At 34.5% G+C, this 24,798-nt stretch overlaps 1 protein-coding gene across 5 annotated transcripts in view; it reads left to right on the top strand.

Moving 5' to 3' along the window:
- Positions 1–22,889, top strand: part of EIPR1 (EARP complex and GARP complex interacting protein 1) — a 216,551-nt gene extending 193,662 nt beyond the window's left edge. For all 5 annotated transcript variants that reach the window (XM_074209575.1, XM_074209576.1, XM_074209579.1 and 2 more), the window contains 4 exons: positions 8,445–8,581; positions 11,468–11,635; positions 13,018–13,185; positions 22,279–22,889. In XM_074209575.1, the coding sequence (XP_074065676.1) occupies positions 8,445–8,581; positions 11,468–11,635; positions 13,018–13,185; positions 22,279–22,453 (648 nt within the window). In that variant the 3' untranslated portion in view covers positions 22,454–22,889. The remainder of the gene's footprint in view (positions 1–8,444; positions 8,582–11,467; positions 11,636–13,017; positions 13,186–22,278) is intronic.
- The last annotated feature ends 1,909 nt before the right edge of the window (positions 22,890–24,798 follow it).

Here is a 24,798-nt window from a genome sequence, read left to right as displayed (position 1 = left end):
AGAATGTGACCTAGTCATGAGATTCACACAACCTCTAGTAATCAGGACAAGCAAAACTACTTAAGATCTACCTGGTTAAGTTTCTTTTTTTGTGAGAGTTGCAGCAGGTTTTTAACCGGAAAACTCTCGAGCAAAGATGGGTTAAATCTGTCTTCTGTTTATGAAATAAATGGAGTGGCACAGATCAGGCCTCAGGAGGAGCTAGAATATGTTCACATTACTCAGCCAGTTCCTGGAAACTGTTTATAATTTTTTTAATGTGACCTAAAATGTAAAAATAGGAATTTTAAACAGAGAAAGGAATATTACAAATTAATATTAATAATCACATGATATAATATTATAATAAATTTTCCTTAGATCATATATAACACCTCTATAAGCTAGTAATCATCAAAGGTTACTATGGTTAAAAAAATAAAATGAAATCAATCTGGTGAATCTCTGAAAAGCCAGGCTTTTCCTTGGGCAACAGACATTCAGTTCTTCCCTCCTCTCTCTATTCACTGATTTTCTACCTTGATAGATTCTGCCAGAGCTGGCACTCCATTGACATAACCTTTGTGAACTCAGGCTCACCTGCATATCCTCTTGAGGTTTTAGTGACAGCAGCATCATGAAATATTCCATCTTTGTGTCCCTAGGGCAATGCCTTGGACATAGTGGACACTTTGTAAATGTAAATTGTCTTCACTTGAATCATTGGAAGAAGTGCTTAGCATCTCAAGACAAAGAATTGGAAGGATTGTGCTCATTTAAATGTAGAAAGTCTAGTATATCTTTTTAAAAATTAGGAACATTATTTTATAATCATGCCTCAGAAGTCATAAATGAGTTATAGTGATTGACTAGGTTGCACATCCAATTTCAGCAGCACAGAAACTGTAGATGTTTCTTGAATTTTGGAAATATTAAAGTCAAATACTACTTTTCATTTTTCTTCATGGCATTTTGTTGGAAAAATTACCATTAAATGTTGATATTTATCTTATTAATATCATTCACATATTAATTTCTAAACTCCTCAAACCTTTCTGAGAAATAAAGAGTAAATTATTATTTAAAAATCACTTTTAATGGAGTTTGTGTATATGTATATATGAAATTATTGAAACTTAGGGAGCTAAATGAATTTAGAACTTTTTAAAGTTCATTTTATATATAAAATGCTGCATGCGTGCTTTGGAATTTACAGAGATACAATCTACCACCTAGGTATTTACAGTCCACTTCAAGAATCAAGAATTTTGAAGATGCACTTAGGTTTTTTTTTGTTGAATTGTTTAAAAAGGGGGGGGCTGTTATATATTTGTTATTATGAATAGTAGAAAGGTGAGATAAGTTATGGATACATATAGCAAGGACTGTGTGAATCTTACAGTGGCAAGAATATATATTTGTGATATGGAGCAGTTCAAACTTGAGGTTTATAGATTGCGACTTACCATGGCAGGGAAGGGATTCATTTTTTTAAAAAAGCAAGATAGTATCAGTTATTATTCTCTCAAAGAGACAGTCATGCTTGCTTGATAATTAAGTTATTTTTAAGGAAATAAACATACCATGGTCAAGGATCAAAATAAAATCTGTGTCTTTCAAATTTTGCTGAGCCAACAATTTTTTTAAACTTATTTTTAAGATGTTATTTTCTTCAAGGAAATGAATTACAAATAAAACCATCTTAACAGATCATGGATATCTAATTGATAGTATGCTTTGAAGCAAACTAAAGATTCCTAGGAGGTGGGGTAATGATGAAGAACAACTTTCTGCCATCCATAGGGGACTACTCTCACGTGAAGGCACAGAAGGGACAGATGGAATGTTGTATACATGAAACAGTTAGTCGGCCAGTTTAAATGAAATGGCATGTGCATGAAGGGAAATAATAGGAAATCATTTGAAAGTTGGGTGGGCACCATATTGTGGAGGGCTCTAAATAACAGATTCAAGATTTTTGAACGTGAAAAAAATTCTTTTCTGAATAATGCATATAATGTTTTATATATTCTCGCTTGATTATCTTAATAACTTGTAGGGTAACTAGTATTTATTTTCCCCATTTTAAAGATAATAAAACAGAATCAGAAAAGTTATAACTTATCTAAAATCACAGAGCTAGTGAGAAAGCCAGGAGTTGGTCCCAGTGCTTCTGAGTCTAGTGTTTTTTCCACTGTGTCATATCATGAAAAAATGAATGAATGAATGAATTGGCCTTTTAATATCATTGATAATCAAATTATTGAGCTACTGTGTGTAAGGCACTATGTCAAAGGTTTTATTTTTTTCCTTGTTAAATTTAGTTCTAATTTTAGACGCACTGCTATATTGTAATTGTATTTTTTAGTGCCAAAGACTATAGATTTTTGTGTTTTGAAGTTCAGTCTTATAAGACACTTATAAATCTGAGGCCCTTCATATAAATGTGCCATTTCTATATTATTAAAACTGATATGCCATATAATTTTGTTCATTAGAAGACATATCCTCCTTTTTTTCCATCCTGGAATTAGCAGCATTTCCTGTGAACAACCATACGGAATGTCTTTTATCTTAAAAACAACGACAAAACCTCAGTTTTTTCTTCAATTTAATCATGCACACTGTATCCTATGAATCTCTTACTGAATTTTCTTTTCATTGTACCAGGAAACAAATAAACAAACAAAAAATGTGGTTGGTTGACTCTCCATCCAATGTTACACTGTTCATCTTGGAGGGACAGTCATATAAACTGATGATAAATTTATTTTGGGTCTTCCATTAAAATTTACCTTACAGAATTTTTTCTTTGCACCTATGGGGACTAATTTTTAGTGAAAGCACTTGTCTTTTCCTGTGCTTCCTTTTCACCTCACACCTGGCAGCAGCCTTCTGCTTTCTTGCAGTCTTTCTGCCCTCCAAATCATCCCGCCCACCGCTGCCAGATTCATCTTCCTAAAATATCCCCTTCATCATGACACTTTTTAGTTCACAAACTTATGAAGGTGCCAACTGTATCAAGTCCAAACTATTCTTCCTGGCTTTCAAGGTTCTCGTAAAGTGACCCTATCCAGTCATCTAATCACTATTCCCCAACGTTAAATCTCTCCACTCTGGTTAATTAGGTCCATTCAACACAACATGACTTATTTCTACTTCTCATATTCTTGATCATATAATTTCTTGTCCCTGAAATATCTTCTCTTCTAGCTAGAAGTTTCAATCATACACTTCTCTTCCACAAAGACTTCCTCTTGACTGTTTCAGCCTATATCAATATATCTTTCTTTTTGAACTCCTATGACCCCCAACCCTATCTAGTTAACATGTTACCATTCTCTCCTTGTTTTATATGATTTTACTAGTAGTCAAATTAGAGCAATGCTCCTCTGATTAGATTTTTAAAACATAGTTACAGTTAGTAGTTAAGCTAAATTGAAGTTTCTTTAAGTAGACTAAAATTCCTCCTGTCAAGGGCAGGAATAATTTCTTTCTTTTTTTTTTTTTTTTTAGATTTTTGCAAGGCAAATGGGGTTAAGTGGCTTGCCCAAGGCCACATAGCTAGGTAATTATTAAGTGTCTGAGACTGGATTTGAACCCAGGTACTCCTGACTCCAAGGCCAGTGCTTTATCCACTATGCCACCTAGCCACCCAGTAATAATTTCTTTTACTTCTTTTGGATCCCCTTAGACTCCCTAGAACAATACTAGGTACTTTAAAGCTAGTTGATTTAATATATCCTAAGCAGCTTTCTCAGAATAGGCTATAAACTAGTGTTTTCATTACCTTTTGCAAAATTATGAGTTTGGGAAATAGGCAATATTCAGTTGCTTTTCTTCTTTTCTATCTTTATAATTTGCATTATTACAATAGAAAATATACTTGCCTAAGTTAGTGGAGGGGGAGGAAGAATCAATTTGCTTCTCAAGTCATGGAGGAGGTAGACCATGGTATCACCTGCCTGAATGGCAGATGATAGATGTATGATCCTAGGGGTTAGATCAGGAAAGGTCACTTAATCCAATCCCTTCATTTTACAGTTGAGGACATTGAGGTCTAAAACTTTAAGATAAGATTTAAAAATCTGGTTGTAGAGACCTGACAAGAAAAAAGATGGGGAAAAAATAGCTTATTAGACCTAAGTATTGGTATTATGTCACTGTTTGAGTAGTGTATATATGATATGATGTGCTAAGTAGCATGACATAGGCAATTAAGAACCCATGTAAAAACCAGGAGAACCTGGGTTCAAATTCTACTTCTGACACATACTTATTTTGTGACCCTGGGTGAATCACTTAACTGTGTTTCAGGGAAAGTATTCTGCAGCATTGGTCAGGGGAGTTTCTTCATCATGGAGTTTTATGTCAAGGTGAAATTATAGGTCCAGCCTCTGTTTTTGTCCCTCTAAGTAGGGACATCTTAAACATTTACTTCAGCCACACTCATATTTTACATTCATATACCATTGTGATCAAAACATAGGCCACACCCTGATATATCTCACTGAAAATTATCTGTGTGTATGGGTGCTAAAAAGCAATATTGATTTTTGACCTCACTCAAATTTTATATAAACTTGATTTGAAGGATTAATATAGTGAGGTTTTTTAAACCATTATCAATCTCTATACGGATGTGTATTATTTGGGGAAAAAAAGTTTGGATGGAGTTTGCAAAGAGCCACATTACACTAATCTTGAATTTCTACAGTCTTGAAAATTTTGAGAGGAATTATAGAAAGGCATTTCACAAAAATTTATTTTCCTAGTCAGAGACTAGAAAATGGACTGTTAAAATTGGAATGAGTGCTTGATTTGTAATTAGAGGACTATGCTTCAAGTCCCTCTTCTGTCACTTTATATCTTTATATCACAAGACAGTTAACTTCTCTGGGCCTCAGTTTATTTCCAGGAAAAATGAGAAGATGGGATTAGATGATGTCTTAGGTCCTTTGTAGACTTACCTATGACTATGAAAGCATTGCCCTTGTGCCAGGACTAAGATGGCCTCTGGGCTTGACTTTACTCATGACTCATTAATAAACTAAGTGATAATTAGGAATACATGAAAATTAAGGCTCTTAAGGGTGTCATAAAAATTTTCTCCAATGTCAACTGTCTTAGACTGGGTTCATCTTCCTTTTTTAACAAAAAATTATTTATTTAAGGCAATGCAGTTAAGTGACTTGCCCAAGGTCACACAGCTAGGCAATTATTAACTGGCTTATGTCAGATTTGAACTCAGGTCCTCCTGACTCTAGGGCTGGTGCTCTGTCCACTGTTCCACCTAACTGTCCCCTGGGCTCATCTTCCTTGAACTCATTTCCTATAACATTGCACACAATTAGTTCTTAATAAATATTTTTTGAATAAATGTGTAGAAATGTGAGACTTACTTTTAGAATATTTTAAAACAGTATTAAAAATATTGCTAGACATAAACTAACTGTAAAGAGTTAAATAATAGTAAATAGTAAAGAAATCTCAATGACTCTCCAGGTAAAATCTTTAAAAAGGTTTTTTTTTTTCAACTTCAGCAATTAATGTATGTTGTTAACCTATTACCTAACAAATCTGAAATATATTTCTGTATGTTCAAAGCAAATTCCATAAAATAGGTGCTTTAATAAATGTTTATTTAACTAAATTGAGTTTGATCTGAGAGAGTCAAGTAGAAGAAATGGCTGACAATTTATAAAACATTGTTATTTTATTTTCACCAAAAGAGCTATTTGTAGATTTAGTAATAGCTTGTTTTGTCCAAATATAGACCAAATTCCTATAGTACCTACCAACAACACTATGGTCTATCCCAGTGATTTATGTAGCTCTTTCTCCTCAGGGTAATGTTGATGGTACAGTCAGCACCATCCCATCTCACTTTTAGAAACATCTTTGCTTCCTCTAGATATCCTAGTACTAAATATTCCTAGCTAATGGGACTTAACTGCATCTGAATCCCAAATATGATTTCAAAAATTTACTATTTAGTCAGACTTTAGAAACCAGTAGCATGTCCCCCTTGTGAACTTATCCCCTGAGAATCAGACTGGGTGGAGACTATATAATGTAGATACCTTCTTTTTAGCATATCCTAAAATAAAGGTTTTTAAGCTTTTTTTCTGATGTTGAATGTGTCATTAGTATCATAGAACTTTAGAATTAGAAGGAATAATCTAAGCCAACCTTTTCATTTTACAGACGAGAAAAGTGAATTACTTAGAGAAGTGGAAGCAATTTGCCCAAGAATCACATATAGCTAGAATGATAGTCTAAAAAACAGAAAGGACTTTTGAGGTCTTCTAGTCCAACCTCCTTATATATATGATGAAAACAGAAAGAAGATACATGATTTACTCAAAAGTAATTCAAGGAGCTGCCCTGACTTTGTTCCATTATGGTATTAGGCTTCACCAGATCAGCTTTCCTTAGGTTTTAGGGCAGATTCTTTCAGTAAACGTTTCTTTTTATTTCAAATGCATGTGACTTTTTTTTATGTGTGTGTTTTTAAGTTTTTGCTTCTTCACTAGTTTCACAAAACTGATAAAGAGACATGATGTGTATTTTTGCCAGAAAAGGTTTGCAGATCAGAAGTTTTGAGGAGCCCTTTCTGACAAGAAAGACATTGCTCTGTCAGGAGTATTGTGCTGTGTTCTTTTTTTCTTTATCTATATGATAGTGACCCTTGCAGAATTCATTAGTAATTCTGTGCTTCCTTAGCACTTTAAGTTGTGGTGATCCTTCTCAAAACTTCAATTTTTTTTCCAAGTCTATTTTCTCCGATTTTTCTTCAGTCTCTCTATTTAAATCCCCCCTAGAACTTTGTTAATTGATGATATGTTTCCTGAATGTTTAACTCAGATTGTGAATGGTTCACCTAGCTATGTCTTTTCAACATGTGGAAAGAATATAATAACTTACATTTCTATAGCATTTTGTTTACAGAATCTTTCTCCATGGTAATCCTGTTAAAGGAGATAGTGAATTTTTAAAATAGTTTTACAAATAAAGGAAATTGAGACTTAGAAAAGCTAAGTGGCTTAACTGTTTTACACGGGTAGTAAATGTCATAGTAGTACTTTGAACCTACTTCTCTATCCAGAAATCTGCCATCTGTTTATAAGTGGAATGTATTTGTCCTGCCTAGGTCTAGGGCCTTTTCTGCCATAATAATAGTTTCTAAATTATATCCACAAAATTACATTTTAGTTGACTCTTTTAGAGAAAGCAGTATTCATGACCTTTTTGAAATTATAATGTTCTATTGTTATTAGTTTGATTGGTCTCACTCTCCCCCTCATAAAAGGACTGTATAGGGGATATCTATTTTTCCTGTTGTAAATAAAAATGAATGTTGATTTGAGTTTATTTTGGGGGAATTTTCAGAACAGTGCCAGATAATTGGATACAGTTGATATTTGATTGGAGTAGGTGGGTGGGAATAACTGTTGTACAGTAAAAGGCAGGGAGTATCTTCCTCATGGGAGAGGAAGAGTGTGGATTCTTTAGATGGCCCGATTTGAGAGTAGACTGGTGAGGTTGATTGAATAAAGATAGGATAAAAAGATCAACTTGATTATAAAATCATAGGATTTAAGTCAAGGAGTGGGCTTTAAGGGTCACTGATTCCAACTGTTCCATTTTACAGATAACAAAACTAAGACCCAGAGAGGTAAGGAAATTTGACTCGAGTCCACATGGAACTGAGATTCAACATGTGCCATCCACCTCCTCACCATATAAGAGAAAAGGAGTCACTTCTCTCTCTCTCTTTCTCTCTCTCTCTTTTTTTAAAGGTTTTTGCAAGGCAAATGGGGTTAAGTGGCTTGCCCAAGGCCACACAGCTAGATAATTATTAAATGTCTGAGACCAGAGAGTCACTTCTCTTTTCACTTGTTCAGGTGCTCTGCCCTCCTGTGCTTTGCCTGAGGAAGATGAAGATTAGAAGAGTTTTTCATTGTACTTTTTTGAAATACACATTAATCACAGAGTCACTGTTCTAATAAGTTTTAATCAACTTTCATATAAAGTACGTTGAGATCTTCAGTATAAAGGGAGAGGAAGACAGAATTTAAAATAACATTTTATTAACTAAATTCTGTTATTCCTTTTATTCTCAAGATGTTAGTGTATACTTTAATGGCTCTGTTCGTATCTTTATGTAAGGCCAGATGTTTGAATTATTTGTCTTTCAAGTTCTAGCAAATCATCTCCATTCATGTACTTGCACATAATTCCTGTTTAATAGAGATCTATTAATAGGCTTTTTGTTTTATTTTTCTTATGTCCCCAGTTTTATAGTTTTCCAAAGAAGATTTAAACATATGGGCCTTTTAAGGGAAGAAGACAAAAATGTTTCTGAATTTTGTGGTTATATTTTAATACCTAGAGTCTTAATTCAATGAGTTGAATTTCTTTTTTCATTTTTATTCTTTTTGAAATATTGTCCAAATACTAAGCTGTCCAGTTCTACAGCATTAGAAGGTAAAGGTCAGTTGAAGTTTACTTCTGGTAGATGGAGCCCACATCACAACTGCACTCAAGTTGCAACAGCCAATGACACTACCATCAGGGGTTGGGATACTCGAAGTATGAGGTAAGTGAAGTAGTAATACCCTATTTAATTTGGAGCTTAGGCTGACCAGAATCCAAGGCCTTCTTTTTTCTCCTCTCTCTTAAACAATTCAGGAAACATTCATTAAGGACCATTATGTGGCTTCTGCCTGGGGAGAGTGAGAATTCCAATAGCCACATAAAGTAACCTAGTAGGAAGTTGAGTTTGATGAGGTCTAGGATCGAGGTCTGAAACAAGCTAACTGAGAAAGTTGAGGAAAGTTTATTGAAGCTGGATTGATCAGGAAAGACTTTAGGGAGGAGCTAAGCCTTGAAAAGGATTTCAACATTTTGCTATGAAGAAGGAAGACATTTCAGGCACAGAGAACAATTCACAAAGATACAGGGAGGCAGAAAACAGCAGAAGAAGATAAGGGAATAATAACTATCCATCAGTCAATCCAGTTAGACCGAATCATATAATGAGTGAAGGAAAGCAATATGAAATAAACCTGGAAAGGCAAGTTGGAGCCAAATCCTTAAATGTCAAGCTAAGGAGATCATGTTTTATCCCATAGGCAGCCAAGGAGAAAAATGATTAAGAGCTAAATGAATTTTGGGGTTGGAGGGTGGCTTAACATGGTGTGTCTGCCTTTTTATCATGTTTGTATAAAAAGTTTTTTTGATATTGAATTCTTTTATCCAAGCTATAGGGATTGATATCCCTTTAGTAGCAGTTATGTGTAATAAAAATCGGTGTTCAACTTAATAACAGTATAATTACAGTTCCTTAGAAAAATGTTCATTGTTTTTTAAACTCTTATCATTACTATACCTTTAAGATACACACCTACTGGTTAATCAAGTTTTGTTGTTTAGGTAATTGTACCCAACAACTAACAGTTCCATAAGAGGCTTTTTTTTTCCTGCTATGGTTGTGATTTTGATAAGCAAAGGAGTGATGTTGTGCATATCTGTTGTCATGGCAACAGAAGCCTGTGCAAGCTTTTTTAAGATACAGTTTATCCCCTCAGTACACCATAATTTATCACTAAACCAAGAAGACGGATGTCTTGTAATAACTTTTGTTGCCTTTAAGGGGGGAGGGGGGACAACTTTAAATTTAGTTCTGTGGCTCCCTCTGCAAGCTCAGGGTATAGCAATCAATCGTTGTTTTTCAAGCATGTGCATATCTATAAAAGGTGCTTATTTAGTTCCATAAACAGAAACTGAAAACTGTGGAGTTCAAAGATGATAAATACACTGATTGAAAACCATTCCTCAGTGTTCTCTTTCTGTCCTTTCTAATTCCATTGTTCAATGAAAGGATAGCCAGCATTTTAGTTTCTAAAGACTGGGAGCCCTCAGAATAGCATTTTTTTTAAAAAAACAGAAATATGAACTTCTGAATTTTAGAATCTTAGGTATCTAATTCATTTTTCATTATGTTGTCTCTGTTCAATGGGAAAAGAGAAGAAGATGGGAGTAGCAATTATTTCTAATTGGACATCACTTAACTTTTTTTTTCAGAGGAACAGTCATGATTTATTAATCAGAAAACTTTCTTCATTTTTCTGGCACTTAATTTATATTTCTTATTCAAGAAAGTTCTTTGTGCCTAGCGAAGTGTTGACATATAGTAGGCTAGTTAATACTTTATTAGTTGATTCAACTGACAGAAAAAAATGTTTGAAACATTTGCCTAATCTCTATTTTGTCAGTGTTTAATTCTGTATGTTGTTATATTGCACATGAAAGGTTTCAGGTTTAAGATATCCTATTTTGTGAAAAAAATCGAGAAAGCTGGAAGGAGTCCAAGGGAGAACAATGAAACCAATCTCAGGCCAGAAAGACAACCTAGAAGAGAAATTGAAAGGGGTTGAGTTTATCTACCTTGGAGAATAGAGGACTAGAAGGTGACTTAATAATGGTCTTCAAATACATGAAAGATAATTACAAGGAGCGAAGTTGCCCAGCTGTTCACCATGTCTACTGATGCCATAACAAAAAGAAATTAAGCTGCAGAAGAGAGATTTATATTAACACCCAAGGATAAAAATATGATATATAAGATAATGTTGTGAATAGGAAGGCATCCAGAAGCAAGACTTTTGAGTTTATTGGATAGTGAGTCAAAGAAGAAGCAAACCATGCTGTCTTCTAGTTCCCTCACACATCACTAGAAAGCTCCAAACTGAACTCATTTACCCCTTCATTCAGTGATTAGAATCAGAATTAAGACTCTGTATATAGGACAGATATTTTTGATTACTTATGATAAAATATACAGATTGGAGGAATGGACAAAAATTGAGACTAAGAAAGGATAGAAGATTCCAAGCTGCAGGCATTTTGTTTTCCTTTATTGCTCTCGTCTCTTGTCCTATTCTCTACCTCCCCCCTTTTCCTATTACTTTTCCCACCTCCAACTTTCCCTTTTCTCTTCTTGTGGCATCTCTCAAAACTCTCATCTAACAGCTTCTGCTTGTTCTTTCACATCATTAGCAATCTTTTTCAATCAGACCAGTTTGAATCTTTAGAACACTGTTTCCATAGCAAAAGTTTGAAATCTATATAAATTCTAAAATGAACTGAAGTTCAGTAATATATAGCTAATTCTTATTTTAACTTAGATGAAGGTTGTTCCCAGGTTCAAGTTGCATCCACTTTTTCATTTGTTGTTATGTGTAAAACAATTTCCTCAAAGGTGGGGGAAAGGGTTTTGAAAAGAGCCTACTTTTGTGGCTCTTTGTGATGTCAATTGGAATTTCCCTAAAGTTATACCTAACATCTCAACAATGCAACCACCAGAACTCTTAGTGCCCAGGGAGTAAACAAATTACTGGGAAACCAATTCATTTCTAAAGAGTAAAACTATTTTTCCTCATTGATTAATTTTTATATGCTGTTATGTTTTATTGTTTCCCAGCCAGATATATTGCATAGAGAATGCCCATGGACAGCTGGTACGGGACCTTGACTTTAATCCCAATAAACAATATTACTTGGCTAGTTGTGGAGATGACTGCAAGGTGAAGTTCTGGGACACTAGAAATGTTGGTGAACCTGTGAAGACACTTGATGAACATTCCCATTGGTAATATGAATTTTTTGTATGCTGATTTAGGGATAAATAGAATATATGTTGTTTATGTTGATAATTACTTTGCTATTTTAAAAGATTCCAAAGAATTTGGTTTGGGCTGCTATGCATAATTCAGTTTTTTCCTTTTGTATAAAAACATTAATTTCAAGTTTGAGTTTCCTTTTAGCAACTTACAAATTAATGGTGAAGAGAAGTTTCAGTTTTTTGGTAATTTCTAGTATTTTCTTTTTATAAATCATGAAAGAAAATGTGTGCAGTTCATGAAGGGTTGTACTAACATACTTGTCCTGCTTGAGGAAGTAGAAGAGATTCATGGCTATTGGTGATAGTGGCTGTGATGATGATAACAGTGGCATATAATACATAATATGTTACAATGACATTGTGCATGTTATTTCATTTGATCCTCACAACAGTTCTTTGGGAGTAGATCCCTTTTTTATATTTGAATACAAGGGAGATTCAGAGAGGTACTATAACACCTCAAGAATGCAAGAACTCTAGCAAGAAGACTATGGAACTAAGGTTCACAGCCAGGTTTAAATGATTCCACTTTTCCCATATTTCTTTGCTTATTTATAACTCCTATGTCACATAAGCACTCTGACATTGACCTAACAGAGAGGAGTGAGCAAACCAACCCTTTTAAAAAGGTATAAAGAATCCTGGATTTTGGAACTAGAGCATCTGAGTTCAAATCTTAATTTTCTTAATTTCTTCCCTCTGTGTCGGGACAAGTCATTTTAAGTCTCCTTCAGTTGAATATACTAGTTGACTTTCACAGTTTCTCCATTTGTAAAGTGAAACATTTTTGATAGATGATCTCTTAGAAGCCTTCTGTAGTGATCTTATGCAGTCACACCGATTGTGATTATAACAGCAACAATAGACTTAAAGATATGTTCCTAGACTTTCTATATTAATAGTACATAAAATTTAAGCACTGAAGTAAGCTTTAATTCTCTTTTTGTCATAGAATCCATATTAACTATTTGCTGTGAGATTATTATGAGATTTTTTTTTTAATTTGACAGGTTATTTTTAATCCAAGTATTACTTTTAGGGAACCTTTTCGTATTTAGAATTGCAGAATGCTTGTCTTAACATTGAATGATGGGATTTATTTTTATCATTTAGTCTTTTTCCTTGTATCTATCCACTTGCTTAGATTTAAGTTAATACTTTAGGGGAGAAAAGACTCCTAAAGTAACTTCAACCCAGACAACCAGCAGTTGGATCATAATCTGTTGGCAGGTTTGGGGGAGTGCTTTCTAGTCTTCTAGCTCTCAGACATGATTCTCAGAATTAACCACTGTGCTTTTCTAGTTATTTGCACTAAATGGTTGACCTTCACCTATGTGATTTGTACACAGGGTGTGGAATGTACGCTACAACCATTCTCATGACCAGTTGATCCTTACGGGAAGCAGTGACAGCAGAGTCATTCTTTCAAACATGGTGTCAATTTCCTCAGAACCCTTTGGTCATTTGGTAGATGAAGATGATCTTAGTGATCAGGAAGAACACCATCAGGAAGAGAAGTAAGAATGACTTTTCCTTCAAGTATTTTGTTTAAGGAAAAAAATGGCTCTTTCAAACATTGTTGGTCATTCTTTTTTATTCTTGTAAATGATCTGCTGATCTGGTAGCCACATTTGAAATCCCCCTTCTTCCTAAAGTCACTTGGAATGGTAGTCTAATACAGATGCCTTAGGCCAGTAATTATCAAGATTGTCAGAGCTCCTCTTTTTGTCACTTCTAGTTCTTATGATTGCTCTCTCAGAAATAAATTTAAACTCTGACCAGAAAATAGTAGAGGATGATCTGAAGACTGTCACTACTCAGTCATTTTTATTGTCACTACTATGTGCTCAGTATTGTGTCAAATATTTAGGACTCAAGAAAAGAAAACAAAATAAAAACAGTCCCTGTCCTCAAGGAACTTTGCATTCTAGTGGAAGAAAACAACATGTACCTAGATAAGTAAATTTAAGGTAATATTAGGCCTAGGAAAAGGCTTCTAACAACTGGGTATGGGGGGGAGGTGGGAAAAGAGGTCATAAAAGACCTGTGAGGAGGCATTTGAGCTAAAGCTGTAATGAAACTAGGGATTATAAGAGGTTGAAGTGCAGAGGATGAACATTATAGGAGAATGATCTCTGAAAAATTATGGAGACAGGAAATGAAATGTCTTTTAAAAGAAATAATAAGTAGGATAATTTGGCTACATCATAGTTTATGTAAAAGAGAGTAATTGTTAAGTCTGGAAAGAAAAATTGGAGACATATTGTGAAGTATAAGGACTGTTAGGCAGTGTAGTAGATAGAGAACCAGCCTTGGGGTCAGGAAGACCTGAGTTCAAATTTGACCTCAGAAATTTGATACATATTAGCTAGCTGTTTGATGTTGTGCAAATCACTTAACTCCATTGCCTTACAAAAAGAAAAGAAAAAAAAAAGATTGTGAAGGATTTCTAATTCCAAATTGAGGAGTTTATATTTAATCTTGGATGCAGTGGTGAGCAGCTTAAGTTACTTGAGCAGGAAAGAACATAGACTTGTGCTTCAAGACCATTAGTTTGGCAGCTGTGTGAAGGCTAGATATGAAGGAAGAGACTATTGAAGTGGTTCAGATAAAAAGAGATGAAAGACTGGGCTGATGCCCACAGGTGCGGAGGATAGATTTAAGAGAAGTTATGAAGGTTAAATTGATAAGATTGGCAATTGATTTACTAAGAGTGAAAAGTGAAAAATTGAGCATGACCCTGAGATTACAAACCCGCATGACTGGGAGGAAGTAGGAAGATTAGAAAGTAGGGTATATTTGAAGGAAAATACAATGAGTTTCTGTTTTGGACATGCTAAGTATAGGATGCCCTATGACAGAAGAGTCTGGAAAGATTCATTAATAATTGACAGTTAAGTCATAATGCATAAAGCACTAGGTCTGGAGTTGGGAAGATGGGTTCAAAACCATCCTCAGACACATTGTGGGACCCTCTTTAAGGCATTTAATCTTTGTTATTTTAGTTTATTTATCTGTAAAATGGGGATAACAATAATGCCTGTTGCTGTGATAATAAAATGAGATAATAGTGAAATCCTAAGCATAGGACCTAACATATAGTAAATGCTTAAATAATTGTTAGCTATTCTTAGCATTATGTTCTAATTTTTTTTGTTCTAGTGCTCAGTATAGAGAATAGAGTTGGAGATATGAGTGTGTGTATAAATAAATATATACATATGTGTGTATATTTGTGGGTTATCTGTATACAGATGATAATTGAATCAATGGGAATTGGTGAGAATAGGAAGAATGAAGAGAGTGAAGTTTTAGGACCCACTTGTGGTTCAGGGGTAGAATATAGATGATCTAACAAAGAAGACAAAAAAGAATCAACTACACAGAGAGGAGAACCAAGAGAAAGCATTGTCACCAAAAAAAAGCAGAGAATATTCAGGAGGAGGGGATGAGCAACAGTGAAAGTCCTCAGAAAAGGAAGAGATAATGGGCCATTTCATTTTGCAAACAAAAGAATAGTAATAATATTGGAGAGAGAATATATCAGTCAAATTTTGTCATTGATGATCTTATACTTTCTGTGTCCATTTTCCCCACTCAGTTTCAACCTCCTGGTTGTCTTGTTTATGATGATAAATATAGGAAATAATAATGAATATTATAATAATAAAAAATCCTTGTATTTTTCTGATGCTTTATGCATTTTAGAATCTCTTCTCATTCATCATAACATTGAATCCCCACAGCATTCCCATTTGGGATAGATATCATTATTCGTAATTTATAGACAAAATAAGGGATACTAAAATATGTTTTTAGGGTTTTGCTCAGGGTAACTCATTTCATATTAACTAGTCTTCTGCCTCTAGTGCAATCTAATTCTCCTAACTCTTGGTCTAACTAGCAGTTTTCTAACTTCTCTGACCAAGACTGCTGTTGGGATCCCATGCTCTTCTGCTTTGTGAATATATGAAGTTTCCATCTTGTTGTCTCAAGAGTCAACATTAAAAGAAAACATCTCTTAATTTTCTTTCAATAGACTTGATTTTTAACTACAACAACTCCTTTCTACTTCTCCATGTGTTTAAGTTGGCTCTGTAGTGATTTGTGAAATAGAAGCATAATTGAATTGAATAGTTTGTTCCCTAAAGTTTAAGCTAACTTTGTTAACTCAGTTTTGAGATCATCATATCATTCAAATATCTGTATTCTTCTAGTGCCTCTTTTAAAATTGCTTTATGAGAGAATCTCTCTTTCTTTACAACTATAATATACCAATCTGGATATACTTAGACTGAAGAAAGTACTCTATTTTCTTTGTAGTTTTCATGTTCAGATACTTAGAATGAAAGTCTAGATTTTGTGCACTTGATGGTCAACTGGACTTCATATAGTTAAGCAGATGTTTTCCAATGACTCTGATGGGAAGTCTTTATTAGGAGAGGAAACCTGATCATTCCTTTCATTGGAGCCTCTGTGAATAGTTGTTACATTGGCCCATTTCCAGGAAGGCTCTTCAGGACCTACTGTGGAGCTGCATCAGGGACAGAGGAAATATTTGCTTTCAGTTAAACATACCCAAACATGAAGAAAACCAAGTGTGTTTGTTCTGGTCATTTCCCAGTTGTTTCTGGAATGATTTTTCATTTAATTTGTCTACATATTTAATTAAGAAAATATAGAAACACTCAACCTATAAGTATTTTCCAGTTCATTTGGAATAGTAAACTTTCAATTAGTGAATCAATGAATGAACAAAGCCTGTAGTTATGGAGTTTTGGAATACGTGAATTACAGACCCATTACGTACAGAGTTCTGTGTTCGGTGCTGTAAAGCCACAAAAAGGGGGGATATATCTGCAAAGAGTCATTTACCTGTGAACAGAATGAAGACTACTTATAGAACAATATATCTACAAGTGAAAATTAAAATACAAACTATATTATTGCCTAAGGCACTAAAAGTAACAAAGTGAGATGCACATAGAAAGCTTCAGAGAAAATAATGGAGAATAACTTGGAGGGGAGCCATATTAGAGAAAGAAAATGGCAGAGCTCTAGAGTGGAAAACAAGTTAAGTTTTCTCTTTATATGTGGGAAAAGGGCATCTTCTCCCAGGTTTCATATTTTCCTAAGCCTTACAAAAATTGTTTGAAGTGTTTCCAGGAACAAAGAACATTTAGAAGAAATATAAATTCAATACAGCATCACAATTGCCCTGACTTAAGTATTCATTTTGTTCTTGGACTCTAGGTAACTAGAAATTTTGGTTGCTTTGTTATATTATGCTATTAATGCCAAACAAAAGAACCAAGAGAACTTTCATAATGCTTAGTTATATTTTTGGCAAAGAAAGATATTTGAGTGGTTTGCTATTTCTCCAGCCCATTTTACAGGTGAGGAATTGAGGTAAACATAGTTAATGTGACTTTACCAGGGTCACACTGTTAGTAAGTGTTAATAAGTTAATAAGAAGCCAAATTTGGCTTCAGAAAGATAATTCTTCTTAACTTCAGGACCTGTATTCTATCTACTATGTCATGAAGTTACACCAAATAAAAATATTTTTCAAAAAATAGTAGTAACTTAATTAAATATTATATTTATATATTAGTACCTTCTTTGATTCATTCTGGCTTGTTAATGTATTTTCCAAAATGAAGTTTCCAGAACTGAGCACAATACTGATATGGCCTGAGCAGGAGAAGCAGAATATAGTGGGCCAAGTATATCCTTTTTATGGACCCTGTTTATCTTCCTGTGGCTCTGGAAAAAACATTAACTTTATGTTTGATTTGTTGTTTTACCCTGTCAATTTACATTGCAACTTATAAGACTAAAACTCACAAATCCTTTTTACCTAATAACTATGTAAAAATGTGTCTATTTTTGCACCATTAAATTTTTTTTTACCCAAACTTTACCCAAACTCAAGAGTTTGCATCGTTTTCAAATTTCATTTCATTGGACTAGACCCTATTTCCACTCTGTTGAGATCTTTTTAGATCCTGAGACAGTCATTCAATACATCTGCTATCATTCTCAGCTTCCTGCCATGGATAAATTTGATGTTCGACATCTATATCTCCATGTTTTCTAAAAGTAATAAAAGTCTTATATCGACACATGTATCAATGACTCCTTGTACTCAGAGAATTTCCAATCAGATAGCAATTTAGATGTGGGGAAATTATGAGAAATCCTAATATTTTCTTGCCACAAAATAATTTCTTATTTTATTGCTCTGAGTGGTCTCCAGTGTGTTAAACCAAGACCTGAAATTGAACTGTAAGTGGGAGAACTTTGAGAAACTCTTTGTCTCTTTTTCTTTTTAAAGTTCTCTTTAAACTTTTAAAGACAAACTTTACTAGGTAAACACCATTCCAATCTATCAAGTGCTGAATACCTATTTTTGTCTCCCCTTTGAAAAATCACTAAGTCACAAAAATCATCATTCTCAAATCTCCAATAACTATTTTGAATCTTCCAAATCCATCCATCCAGAAAATGAAAACACAGTTCCATCAGCTGACATCTTAGAACATTCCTCTGAACTCTACAAAAAGTGGAAGCATTAAAATTATTAAACCCTAGAGCTTTTTTAGAAAGAGTCTGAGCCTTGGAGGCTCAGTAACTGGACCAGTAGCAGCACTAGATGATCTTGGTAAGATCTCTGAAAATCCTCCTTTGTTGTTCATTTAATCCATATTTATTACCCAAACAAAATTCTGATAGCTGTTGTCTATAGAACCTTCTTGGATTAATTCAGTGCCTGATTCACAGTATATTTTTTCTTTGCATAATTAGGGACTTTAGTAGACCTATTGATACTCCTTCAAACTCACTAACTTCTGAATGCCTCAATTTATTCATTTTCTATGGCCATTTCCTTTACTCTACCACAGTTACACAAGGAATAGCCAAACCTTTAATCTTGCCATTAGCTGCAAGTATTACATATTGACATTTATTAACTCTGAACTCATAAACTCTCTACCCTTCAGTTCTTGCCCATCCTTCTATCTCTCTTTCCTTTTCTGCCTTGATCTCTTGGTGAACCAGTTCAGTTCTTCAGTGTTCTCTTTTCTCAAGTCCCTTGTTCCTTATTCCTTTTGAAGGATCCTGCCCTGCCATATTTCAGTCTTCAGTCTTAAATTATTCCCACCATTCTTTGCTCCTGCTCAAATGCTACAGAATGAAGCTGGAGAAAATCAAGAAACTATGATGACCAGGCTCCACTAGAAACCATGCTGCCTAGTCCATTACAAATTTATGTTACATAATTTCAAATAAAATAGCCTAGTTTCATATTTTACTGAAAAAATGAGACCATTCATTAAGAATTCTTCATTCTCCCCTTCTCTTCAACTCTATCACTCAGGTGCTTTCTGTCATCCCATCTCACAAGTGATCTCATTCTATCCTAGTCCATCTCCTCCAACAGACTGCCCCCTATCATCCCAATTTCTCACTTATCTAAAATTTCATCTTGTCTCCTGACTATTTTCTGCCTACAAACATACCCCATCTTAAAAAAAAAAATCATTTGGTCCCTCCATCCTCTCTCACTATTATTAACCCTTATCTCTCCTGCATTCCTTGAGAAGATTGTCTACAGTAGTTGCTTCCACTTCTTTCACACACTTCTTTTCCATAGTTTGGCTTTCAACTTCATCATTGAAATGAAATTTCCCTCTTCAGAATTACCAAATATGTGTTAATTGCAAAATCCATTAGCCTTTATCCTCATTCTTCTGGAACTGCACCTATTGACACTTTGATACTCTGTTTTCTCATGGTTTTTATGACATCAGTCTCTCTTGGTTGTCTAACATATATAACTGTTCCTCAATTTCCTTTAATTCAGCTTCATTCAGGTCATGGAAACTAACTGTGGTTATCCCCTAGACTCTATTCTGGGACCCTTTCTCTTTCTTCATCTATACTGTTTCACTTGATGATCTCATCTGCTTCTGTGGGACCAGTCCTCTTCTCTATGCAGATGATTCCAAGATCTATTTGTTCAGCCCTAATCTCTTTCTCTGAACATTGAGGTCACCTCTCCAGCTGTAAATCAGACATCTTGAACTGGATATCCTGCCATCTGAAACTTACATGCCCAAACTAAAGTCATCTTTCTCCCAACTCTCCCTATCCTTCCTAACTCCTCTGTTGCTGTCAAGATTGTTACCATATTCCCAATCACCCAGGCTTACAATCTAGATGCTATCCTCAATTCCTCACTCTTTCTCTTCCTTCACATTACAAGTCCTGTCATTTCCACTTTTGTTAATATCTCATATATGTCCCTGTCTCTCCCCAGGTAGTGCCACTATCCTGGTCTTAGTTTATTTCTCTCACTGGATTATTAAAATGACCCTCTGATTGGTTTCCTTGCTTTAAGTCTCTTTCCACCCCATCTATCTTCCACCCCTCTGTTAAATTGAGCTACCTGAATCACAGATCTGGCCATTTCACACACAGATACCATATCCTTCTTTCCATGTGGTAAATTCCAGTGAGTCCTTATTACCTCCAGAATCAAATATAAAATTCTTTTTTTTTTACTTTTAAAGCCTTTCATAACTTGACCTCTTCCTATATTTCCATTGTTCTTAAACATTACCCATTTGCCAATATACATCTTGATCTTGTGACACTGATTTCCTTCCTGTACTTTGAACAAAGCACTCCATTTCCAGGGTCTGATCCCATTTACTGAGTATCTTTCATGCTTAGAACTCTCCTCTTCATCTCCTCCTCGAAACCCTGACTTCCTTCAAGGCTCAGTTAAATTCCATCTTCTGTCAGAAGTTGTTCCCAGTCTTCTCTAATCTTAATGCCTTCCCTCTGATATTATTCATAATCTTAACTGGTATATATATTTTATTTCTGCATAACTTTTTGCATGCTGTCTCTCACATTAGACTGTTTTTGCTTATGTATATGTCCAGAACTTAGCACATAGGAAGCTCTTAATAATGATTGACAGAATTCTATGCTTCTTATGTTATCTAGCCCTCATAGCAGGTAAAATTAAATGTTCCACAAATGCTTATTGAATAGAATTTTAAATGAATTGATTTGGTATATAGCTAACTTTTACTAAATCTTATTACCATCTTCCTTCATTTGTAGGAAATTCTTTCTTACTTAATACACCGAAATTTGTTAACATTCTATAATATAGTAAGAATAAAAAAAGAATAATCACATGTAAGCACTCTTAACAGATATAATGTAGAAGACACTATGAGGTATTGGAGATGGATACGCATTCTACTGGTTTTGCCATTAATGAGTGATTAGATGAATTTCTCAGCCTTTCTGGGCTCCCTCAGTTTCCTCACCTGCATCAGCAGCCACAGAAACACATGTGAAGTCATCTTTGCTGAGAAAAAAATCTTACATTCTTTTGGGGGAGACAATGTGAACACATCTAAGAAGATACAAAATAAATGCAAGATTATTTGAGAAAATAAGCAATACCAGCTTGGGAGGCTAGGGAAGTTAGGTTAAGGAAAGATTTCCTATAGCAGTGGTTCCCAAGCAGAATCTTGAAGGAAATTAAGGATTCTAAGAGCAGAGGTGAGCAGAGAGGACATTTCAAGCACAAAGAACACAAAGGCACAGAGATAGAAGTGAAGACAAAAATAAATAGCTTTTTCCCCTAGGAGTTTGGGGAGAAAGAGGAGAAATACAGGATGATAATTGGAGGGGATGATAGGTTCTAGTTGAAAGATTTTGAGATTGGGAAATATTTTGGCATATTTTTAGGTAACAGTAAATGAGCCAGTAGATAAGGAGAGACAGAAAATTAGAAAGAAGAAGGAGGGACAATCAGCCAGAGGAGACAAAAGGGATTGGGATGAAAGGTTTAAAGAAATTGACTTTGGTTTAAAATGGAGGAAGGATCAGGAGAAGATGTAAAAGGGTTTTGAGACAGAAAGGAGAGAAAAGAAAATTTAAGGAGAATAGCCTCTATTTTCTCAGCAAGCTAGGAAAGAAGATTCTCAGCAAAGAGAGATTGTGGGATTCTTGAGAAAAGAGAATTTTTGAAATAAAAAGATGGATTTGAAGTAGATATCAAAGATATTCCTTCTATGCTATTTTATTCTTTTAAAGGTGAAGTCAGGCACAGAGAATTCTTTTCTTGCCTTGCCTTTTCTTATGAATGAAGTAACTTTATGGTGTTCTCGAGTTCAACATAAAATAGTACCCAAGAAATGATGGTTCCAGGGCAGCTAGGTGGCGCAGTGGATAAAGGACTGGCCCTGGAGTCAGGAGTACCTGGGTTCAAATCTGGTCTCAGACACTTAATAATTACCTAGCTGTGTGGCCTTGGGCAAACCACTTAACCCCGTTTGCCTTGCAAAAACCTAAAAAAAAAAAAAAAAGAAATGATGGTTCCATCAGCATAGAAATATATGAGGGCATTATCATGAAATGAAACAGGAGTTGCCTCTCTTCACAGGCACAACTGCATTGTGTCCTTATAGCTCTTTTTCACAGCTTGCCTTATAAGCCAGCATTAGTATGTTTGGCTGGTAGATACATCACATGCTCTTGTTTATATACCATTATTTTCTTCTGTCTTTGTTTAATTCTAGGAGCAAAGAGCCACTGCCTGACAGCGTCATTGCAACTTATGAAGAGCATGAAGACAGTGTGTATGCAGTGGAGTGGTCCTCGGCAGACCCCTGGCTTTTTGCCTCTTTAAGTTATGATGGAAGACTTGTTATTAACAGGGTTCCCAGGGCTCTTAAATATCACATATTACTTTAATTCATTTGGATGCCATTCCTGATTCATCCTCTTGGCATATTTGTGTAAATTTTCAGCAATTTGGAGATAATTAGTTTTCCAAATAGTTCCTACTCTAGGAGAACCCATATTGCCTTCTTTTAATACAAGCATTTATAAATAATAATAATAAAGCCTTCAACCAACTAAATAAACAAATTGACACTTTTAAAAGAAGTTTTTTCCTTTTTGAAAGTAGAAAATGACATCTTTGGAAAGTACACTGAAAATATGGGGGGAGGGGTTCTTATCTTATTTCAATTCAAGAAGTGTTCCCATCTAATTTTTTGTTTGTTTCAAAAGATATTGTAAGATTCATGAAGATATGGAAAATTTTTTTATTCCTATTTCTTTATAAATAACCTTGTCTTTCTCTTGAGTAATCATTATCATAATAAATAAGGTTATGTTTCATGAATTTTTGGGTTTCTTCTTTAATGACTTCTTTAATGCCACTTTCAAAGAATATGCATATTCTTTCTCTGTCTCAGTCCAAAAAAAAGAAGGGTACAGATAAAATCTTGAGAATGTAAGGAAACACCTGTTCTTCTGATTACCCAAATCCAACTAGAACTCCCCAAGAGAAAGCTGTTTGCCCTGAATAATCTTACAGATTGAGGTATGTGTGATCACTACATCATCAAATGTCCTATAAACTGACTCCTGCACTCATTGGTGTCCCAAACAACATTGTATCTGTTATAGTGAGCCTCAGGAGCCCCAAGAAATATTCAGTAATGAAGATTGTATTTTTAATTTTTAATAAATTTTGTTCTCTTCTGGGACTGTTATCTGTGTGTATATATATCATTCTCCACTATGTATCACACTCATCATATTGCTTGTAGAATAAATATGGTTCTTTTATCATTCTAGGAAATATAGAATGTATTCCTTTTTTTAATTAGTTGAATATACCTATACAATAATTGTATAAGTGTTAAAATTTTGCTCTTATCTCAGTGTACCTTGTTTTGCATCCTCTCCACTCATTCATTCCCCTTATTTTGACTCAATTAGACAACTCCATGAAGTGTTTTTCCTATCCTAACCTGCTAAATAAGGAGTCAGCTTCTTAGGTTCTGCAGTTAACCTTGACCTTGGGCAAATCACATCATTTCTATGAATCTCAATTTCCCCATCTTTATATTGATGGAAGAACTTAAGGGGATGGCCCTCAATGTCCTTGACAGCTTCATGTCTCTAACAGACCACAATTTCCAAAATTTAAAAGAATTTAAGAAGGACTTCCAGAGGTACCCCTATATTTTCCTCTAGGAGTTACTAACTATATGTGCTTAGGATAGAATATTATGCAAGTCCCAACTGAATTTTAAATTATTTGGGCTCTCTTTTCCTTGCAACATTATTGCTGTCAGGTTGGATCTGTGTACTTGTAAAGAACATGAAACATCATTATTGTTTTTTTTTCTTATTGAGTTAGGTACACAGTCCACAGTAGAGAGTAGTTTGAGTACTGATATCAGAATACAAAGAATATCATCAACTTCCTATTGTTACTGCTACAGTGTGGCTGTACTATAGCCTAAGTGAATGAATGAATCTAGCAGCACCACAATCTTAAAACAAAAGAAAGGCTTCAGTCCATTCTTTACTGAACTAGATGCTATTTTAACAGTTATGTAGGAATGGGTTTGGGTTGGCTAAATTTGAATATGGAAATTTATCCTACAGTTTGGGGGGATGAACTATTTCACATAAATGAGTTTTTAAGATATCCTTGTGAAGGATACCAAATTTAACTTAATCCTTATTGGTGACTCATTCTGAACATTATTGCAGTGGGAGAAATTATAATGTAATAGAGCCATAAGATCTGGGTTTGGGTCCTAACTTTGTCTCTGATTTGCTTTTTGACCTCATTTCTCTGGGTTTCACTTTCCTAATCTGTAACAATATGAACTTTAAAATTCTTTTTGACTTTAAACCTAAAGGTCTACTATATTATATGTCAGTTTCCTCTATATAGAGATCTCTTTACTAAATGGCTCCCAATTTTATATATATATATATATATATATATATATATATATATATATATATATATATATATATATATAATTTTTTTAATTCTTGTATCTGCTTTTCAGTTTCTTCCTTTCTCAAGCTATCAGATATTTCTTCTTCCTCCTGCATCAATGCCCTCTAGCAACTTCTCTCTCCTGTACTTTGAAGTTATTACTTGAATTCCATGGTGGGCTGGCCAAATAGATAACCAAACCTGATAAGAATTATATGTAAAATAAGAATCAGTATACTGAGACAGAGATAAAGGCTCTTGAGTAAGGCATGTGTTATTATATGAA

The sequence above is a fragment of the Macrotis lagotis genome, chromosome 1 (assembly GCF_037893015.1).
Source record: "Macrotis lagotis isolate mMagLag1 chromosome 1, bilby.v1.9.chrom.fasta, whole genome shotgun sequence".
Taxonomy (NCBI): Eukaryota; Metazoa; Chordata; class Mammalia; order Peramelemorphia; family Peramelidae; genus Macrotis; species Macrotis lagotis.
The sequence above is the reverse complement of the archived record's forward strand: the minus strand, read 5'-3'. Positions and strand labels throughout refer to the sequence as shown.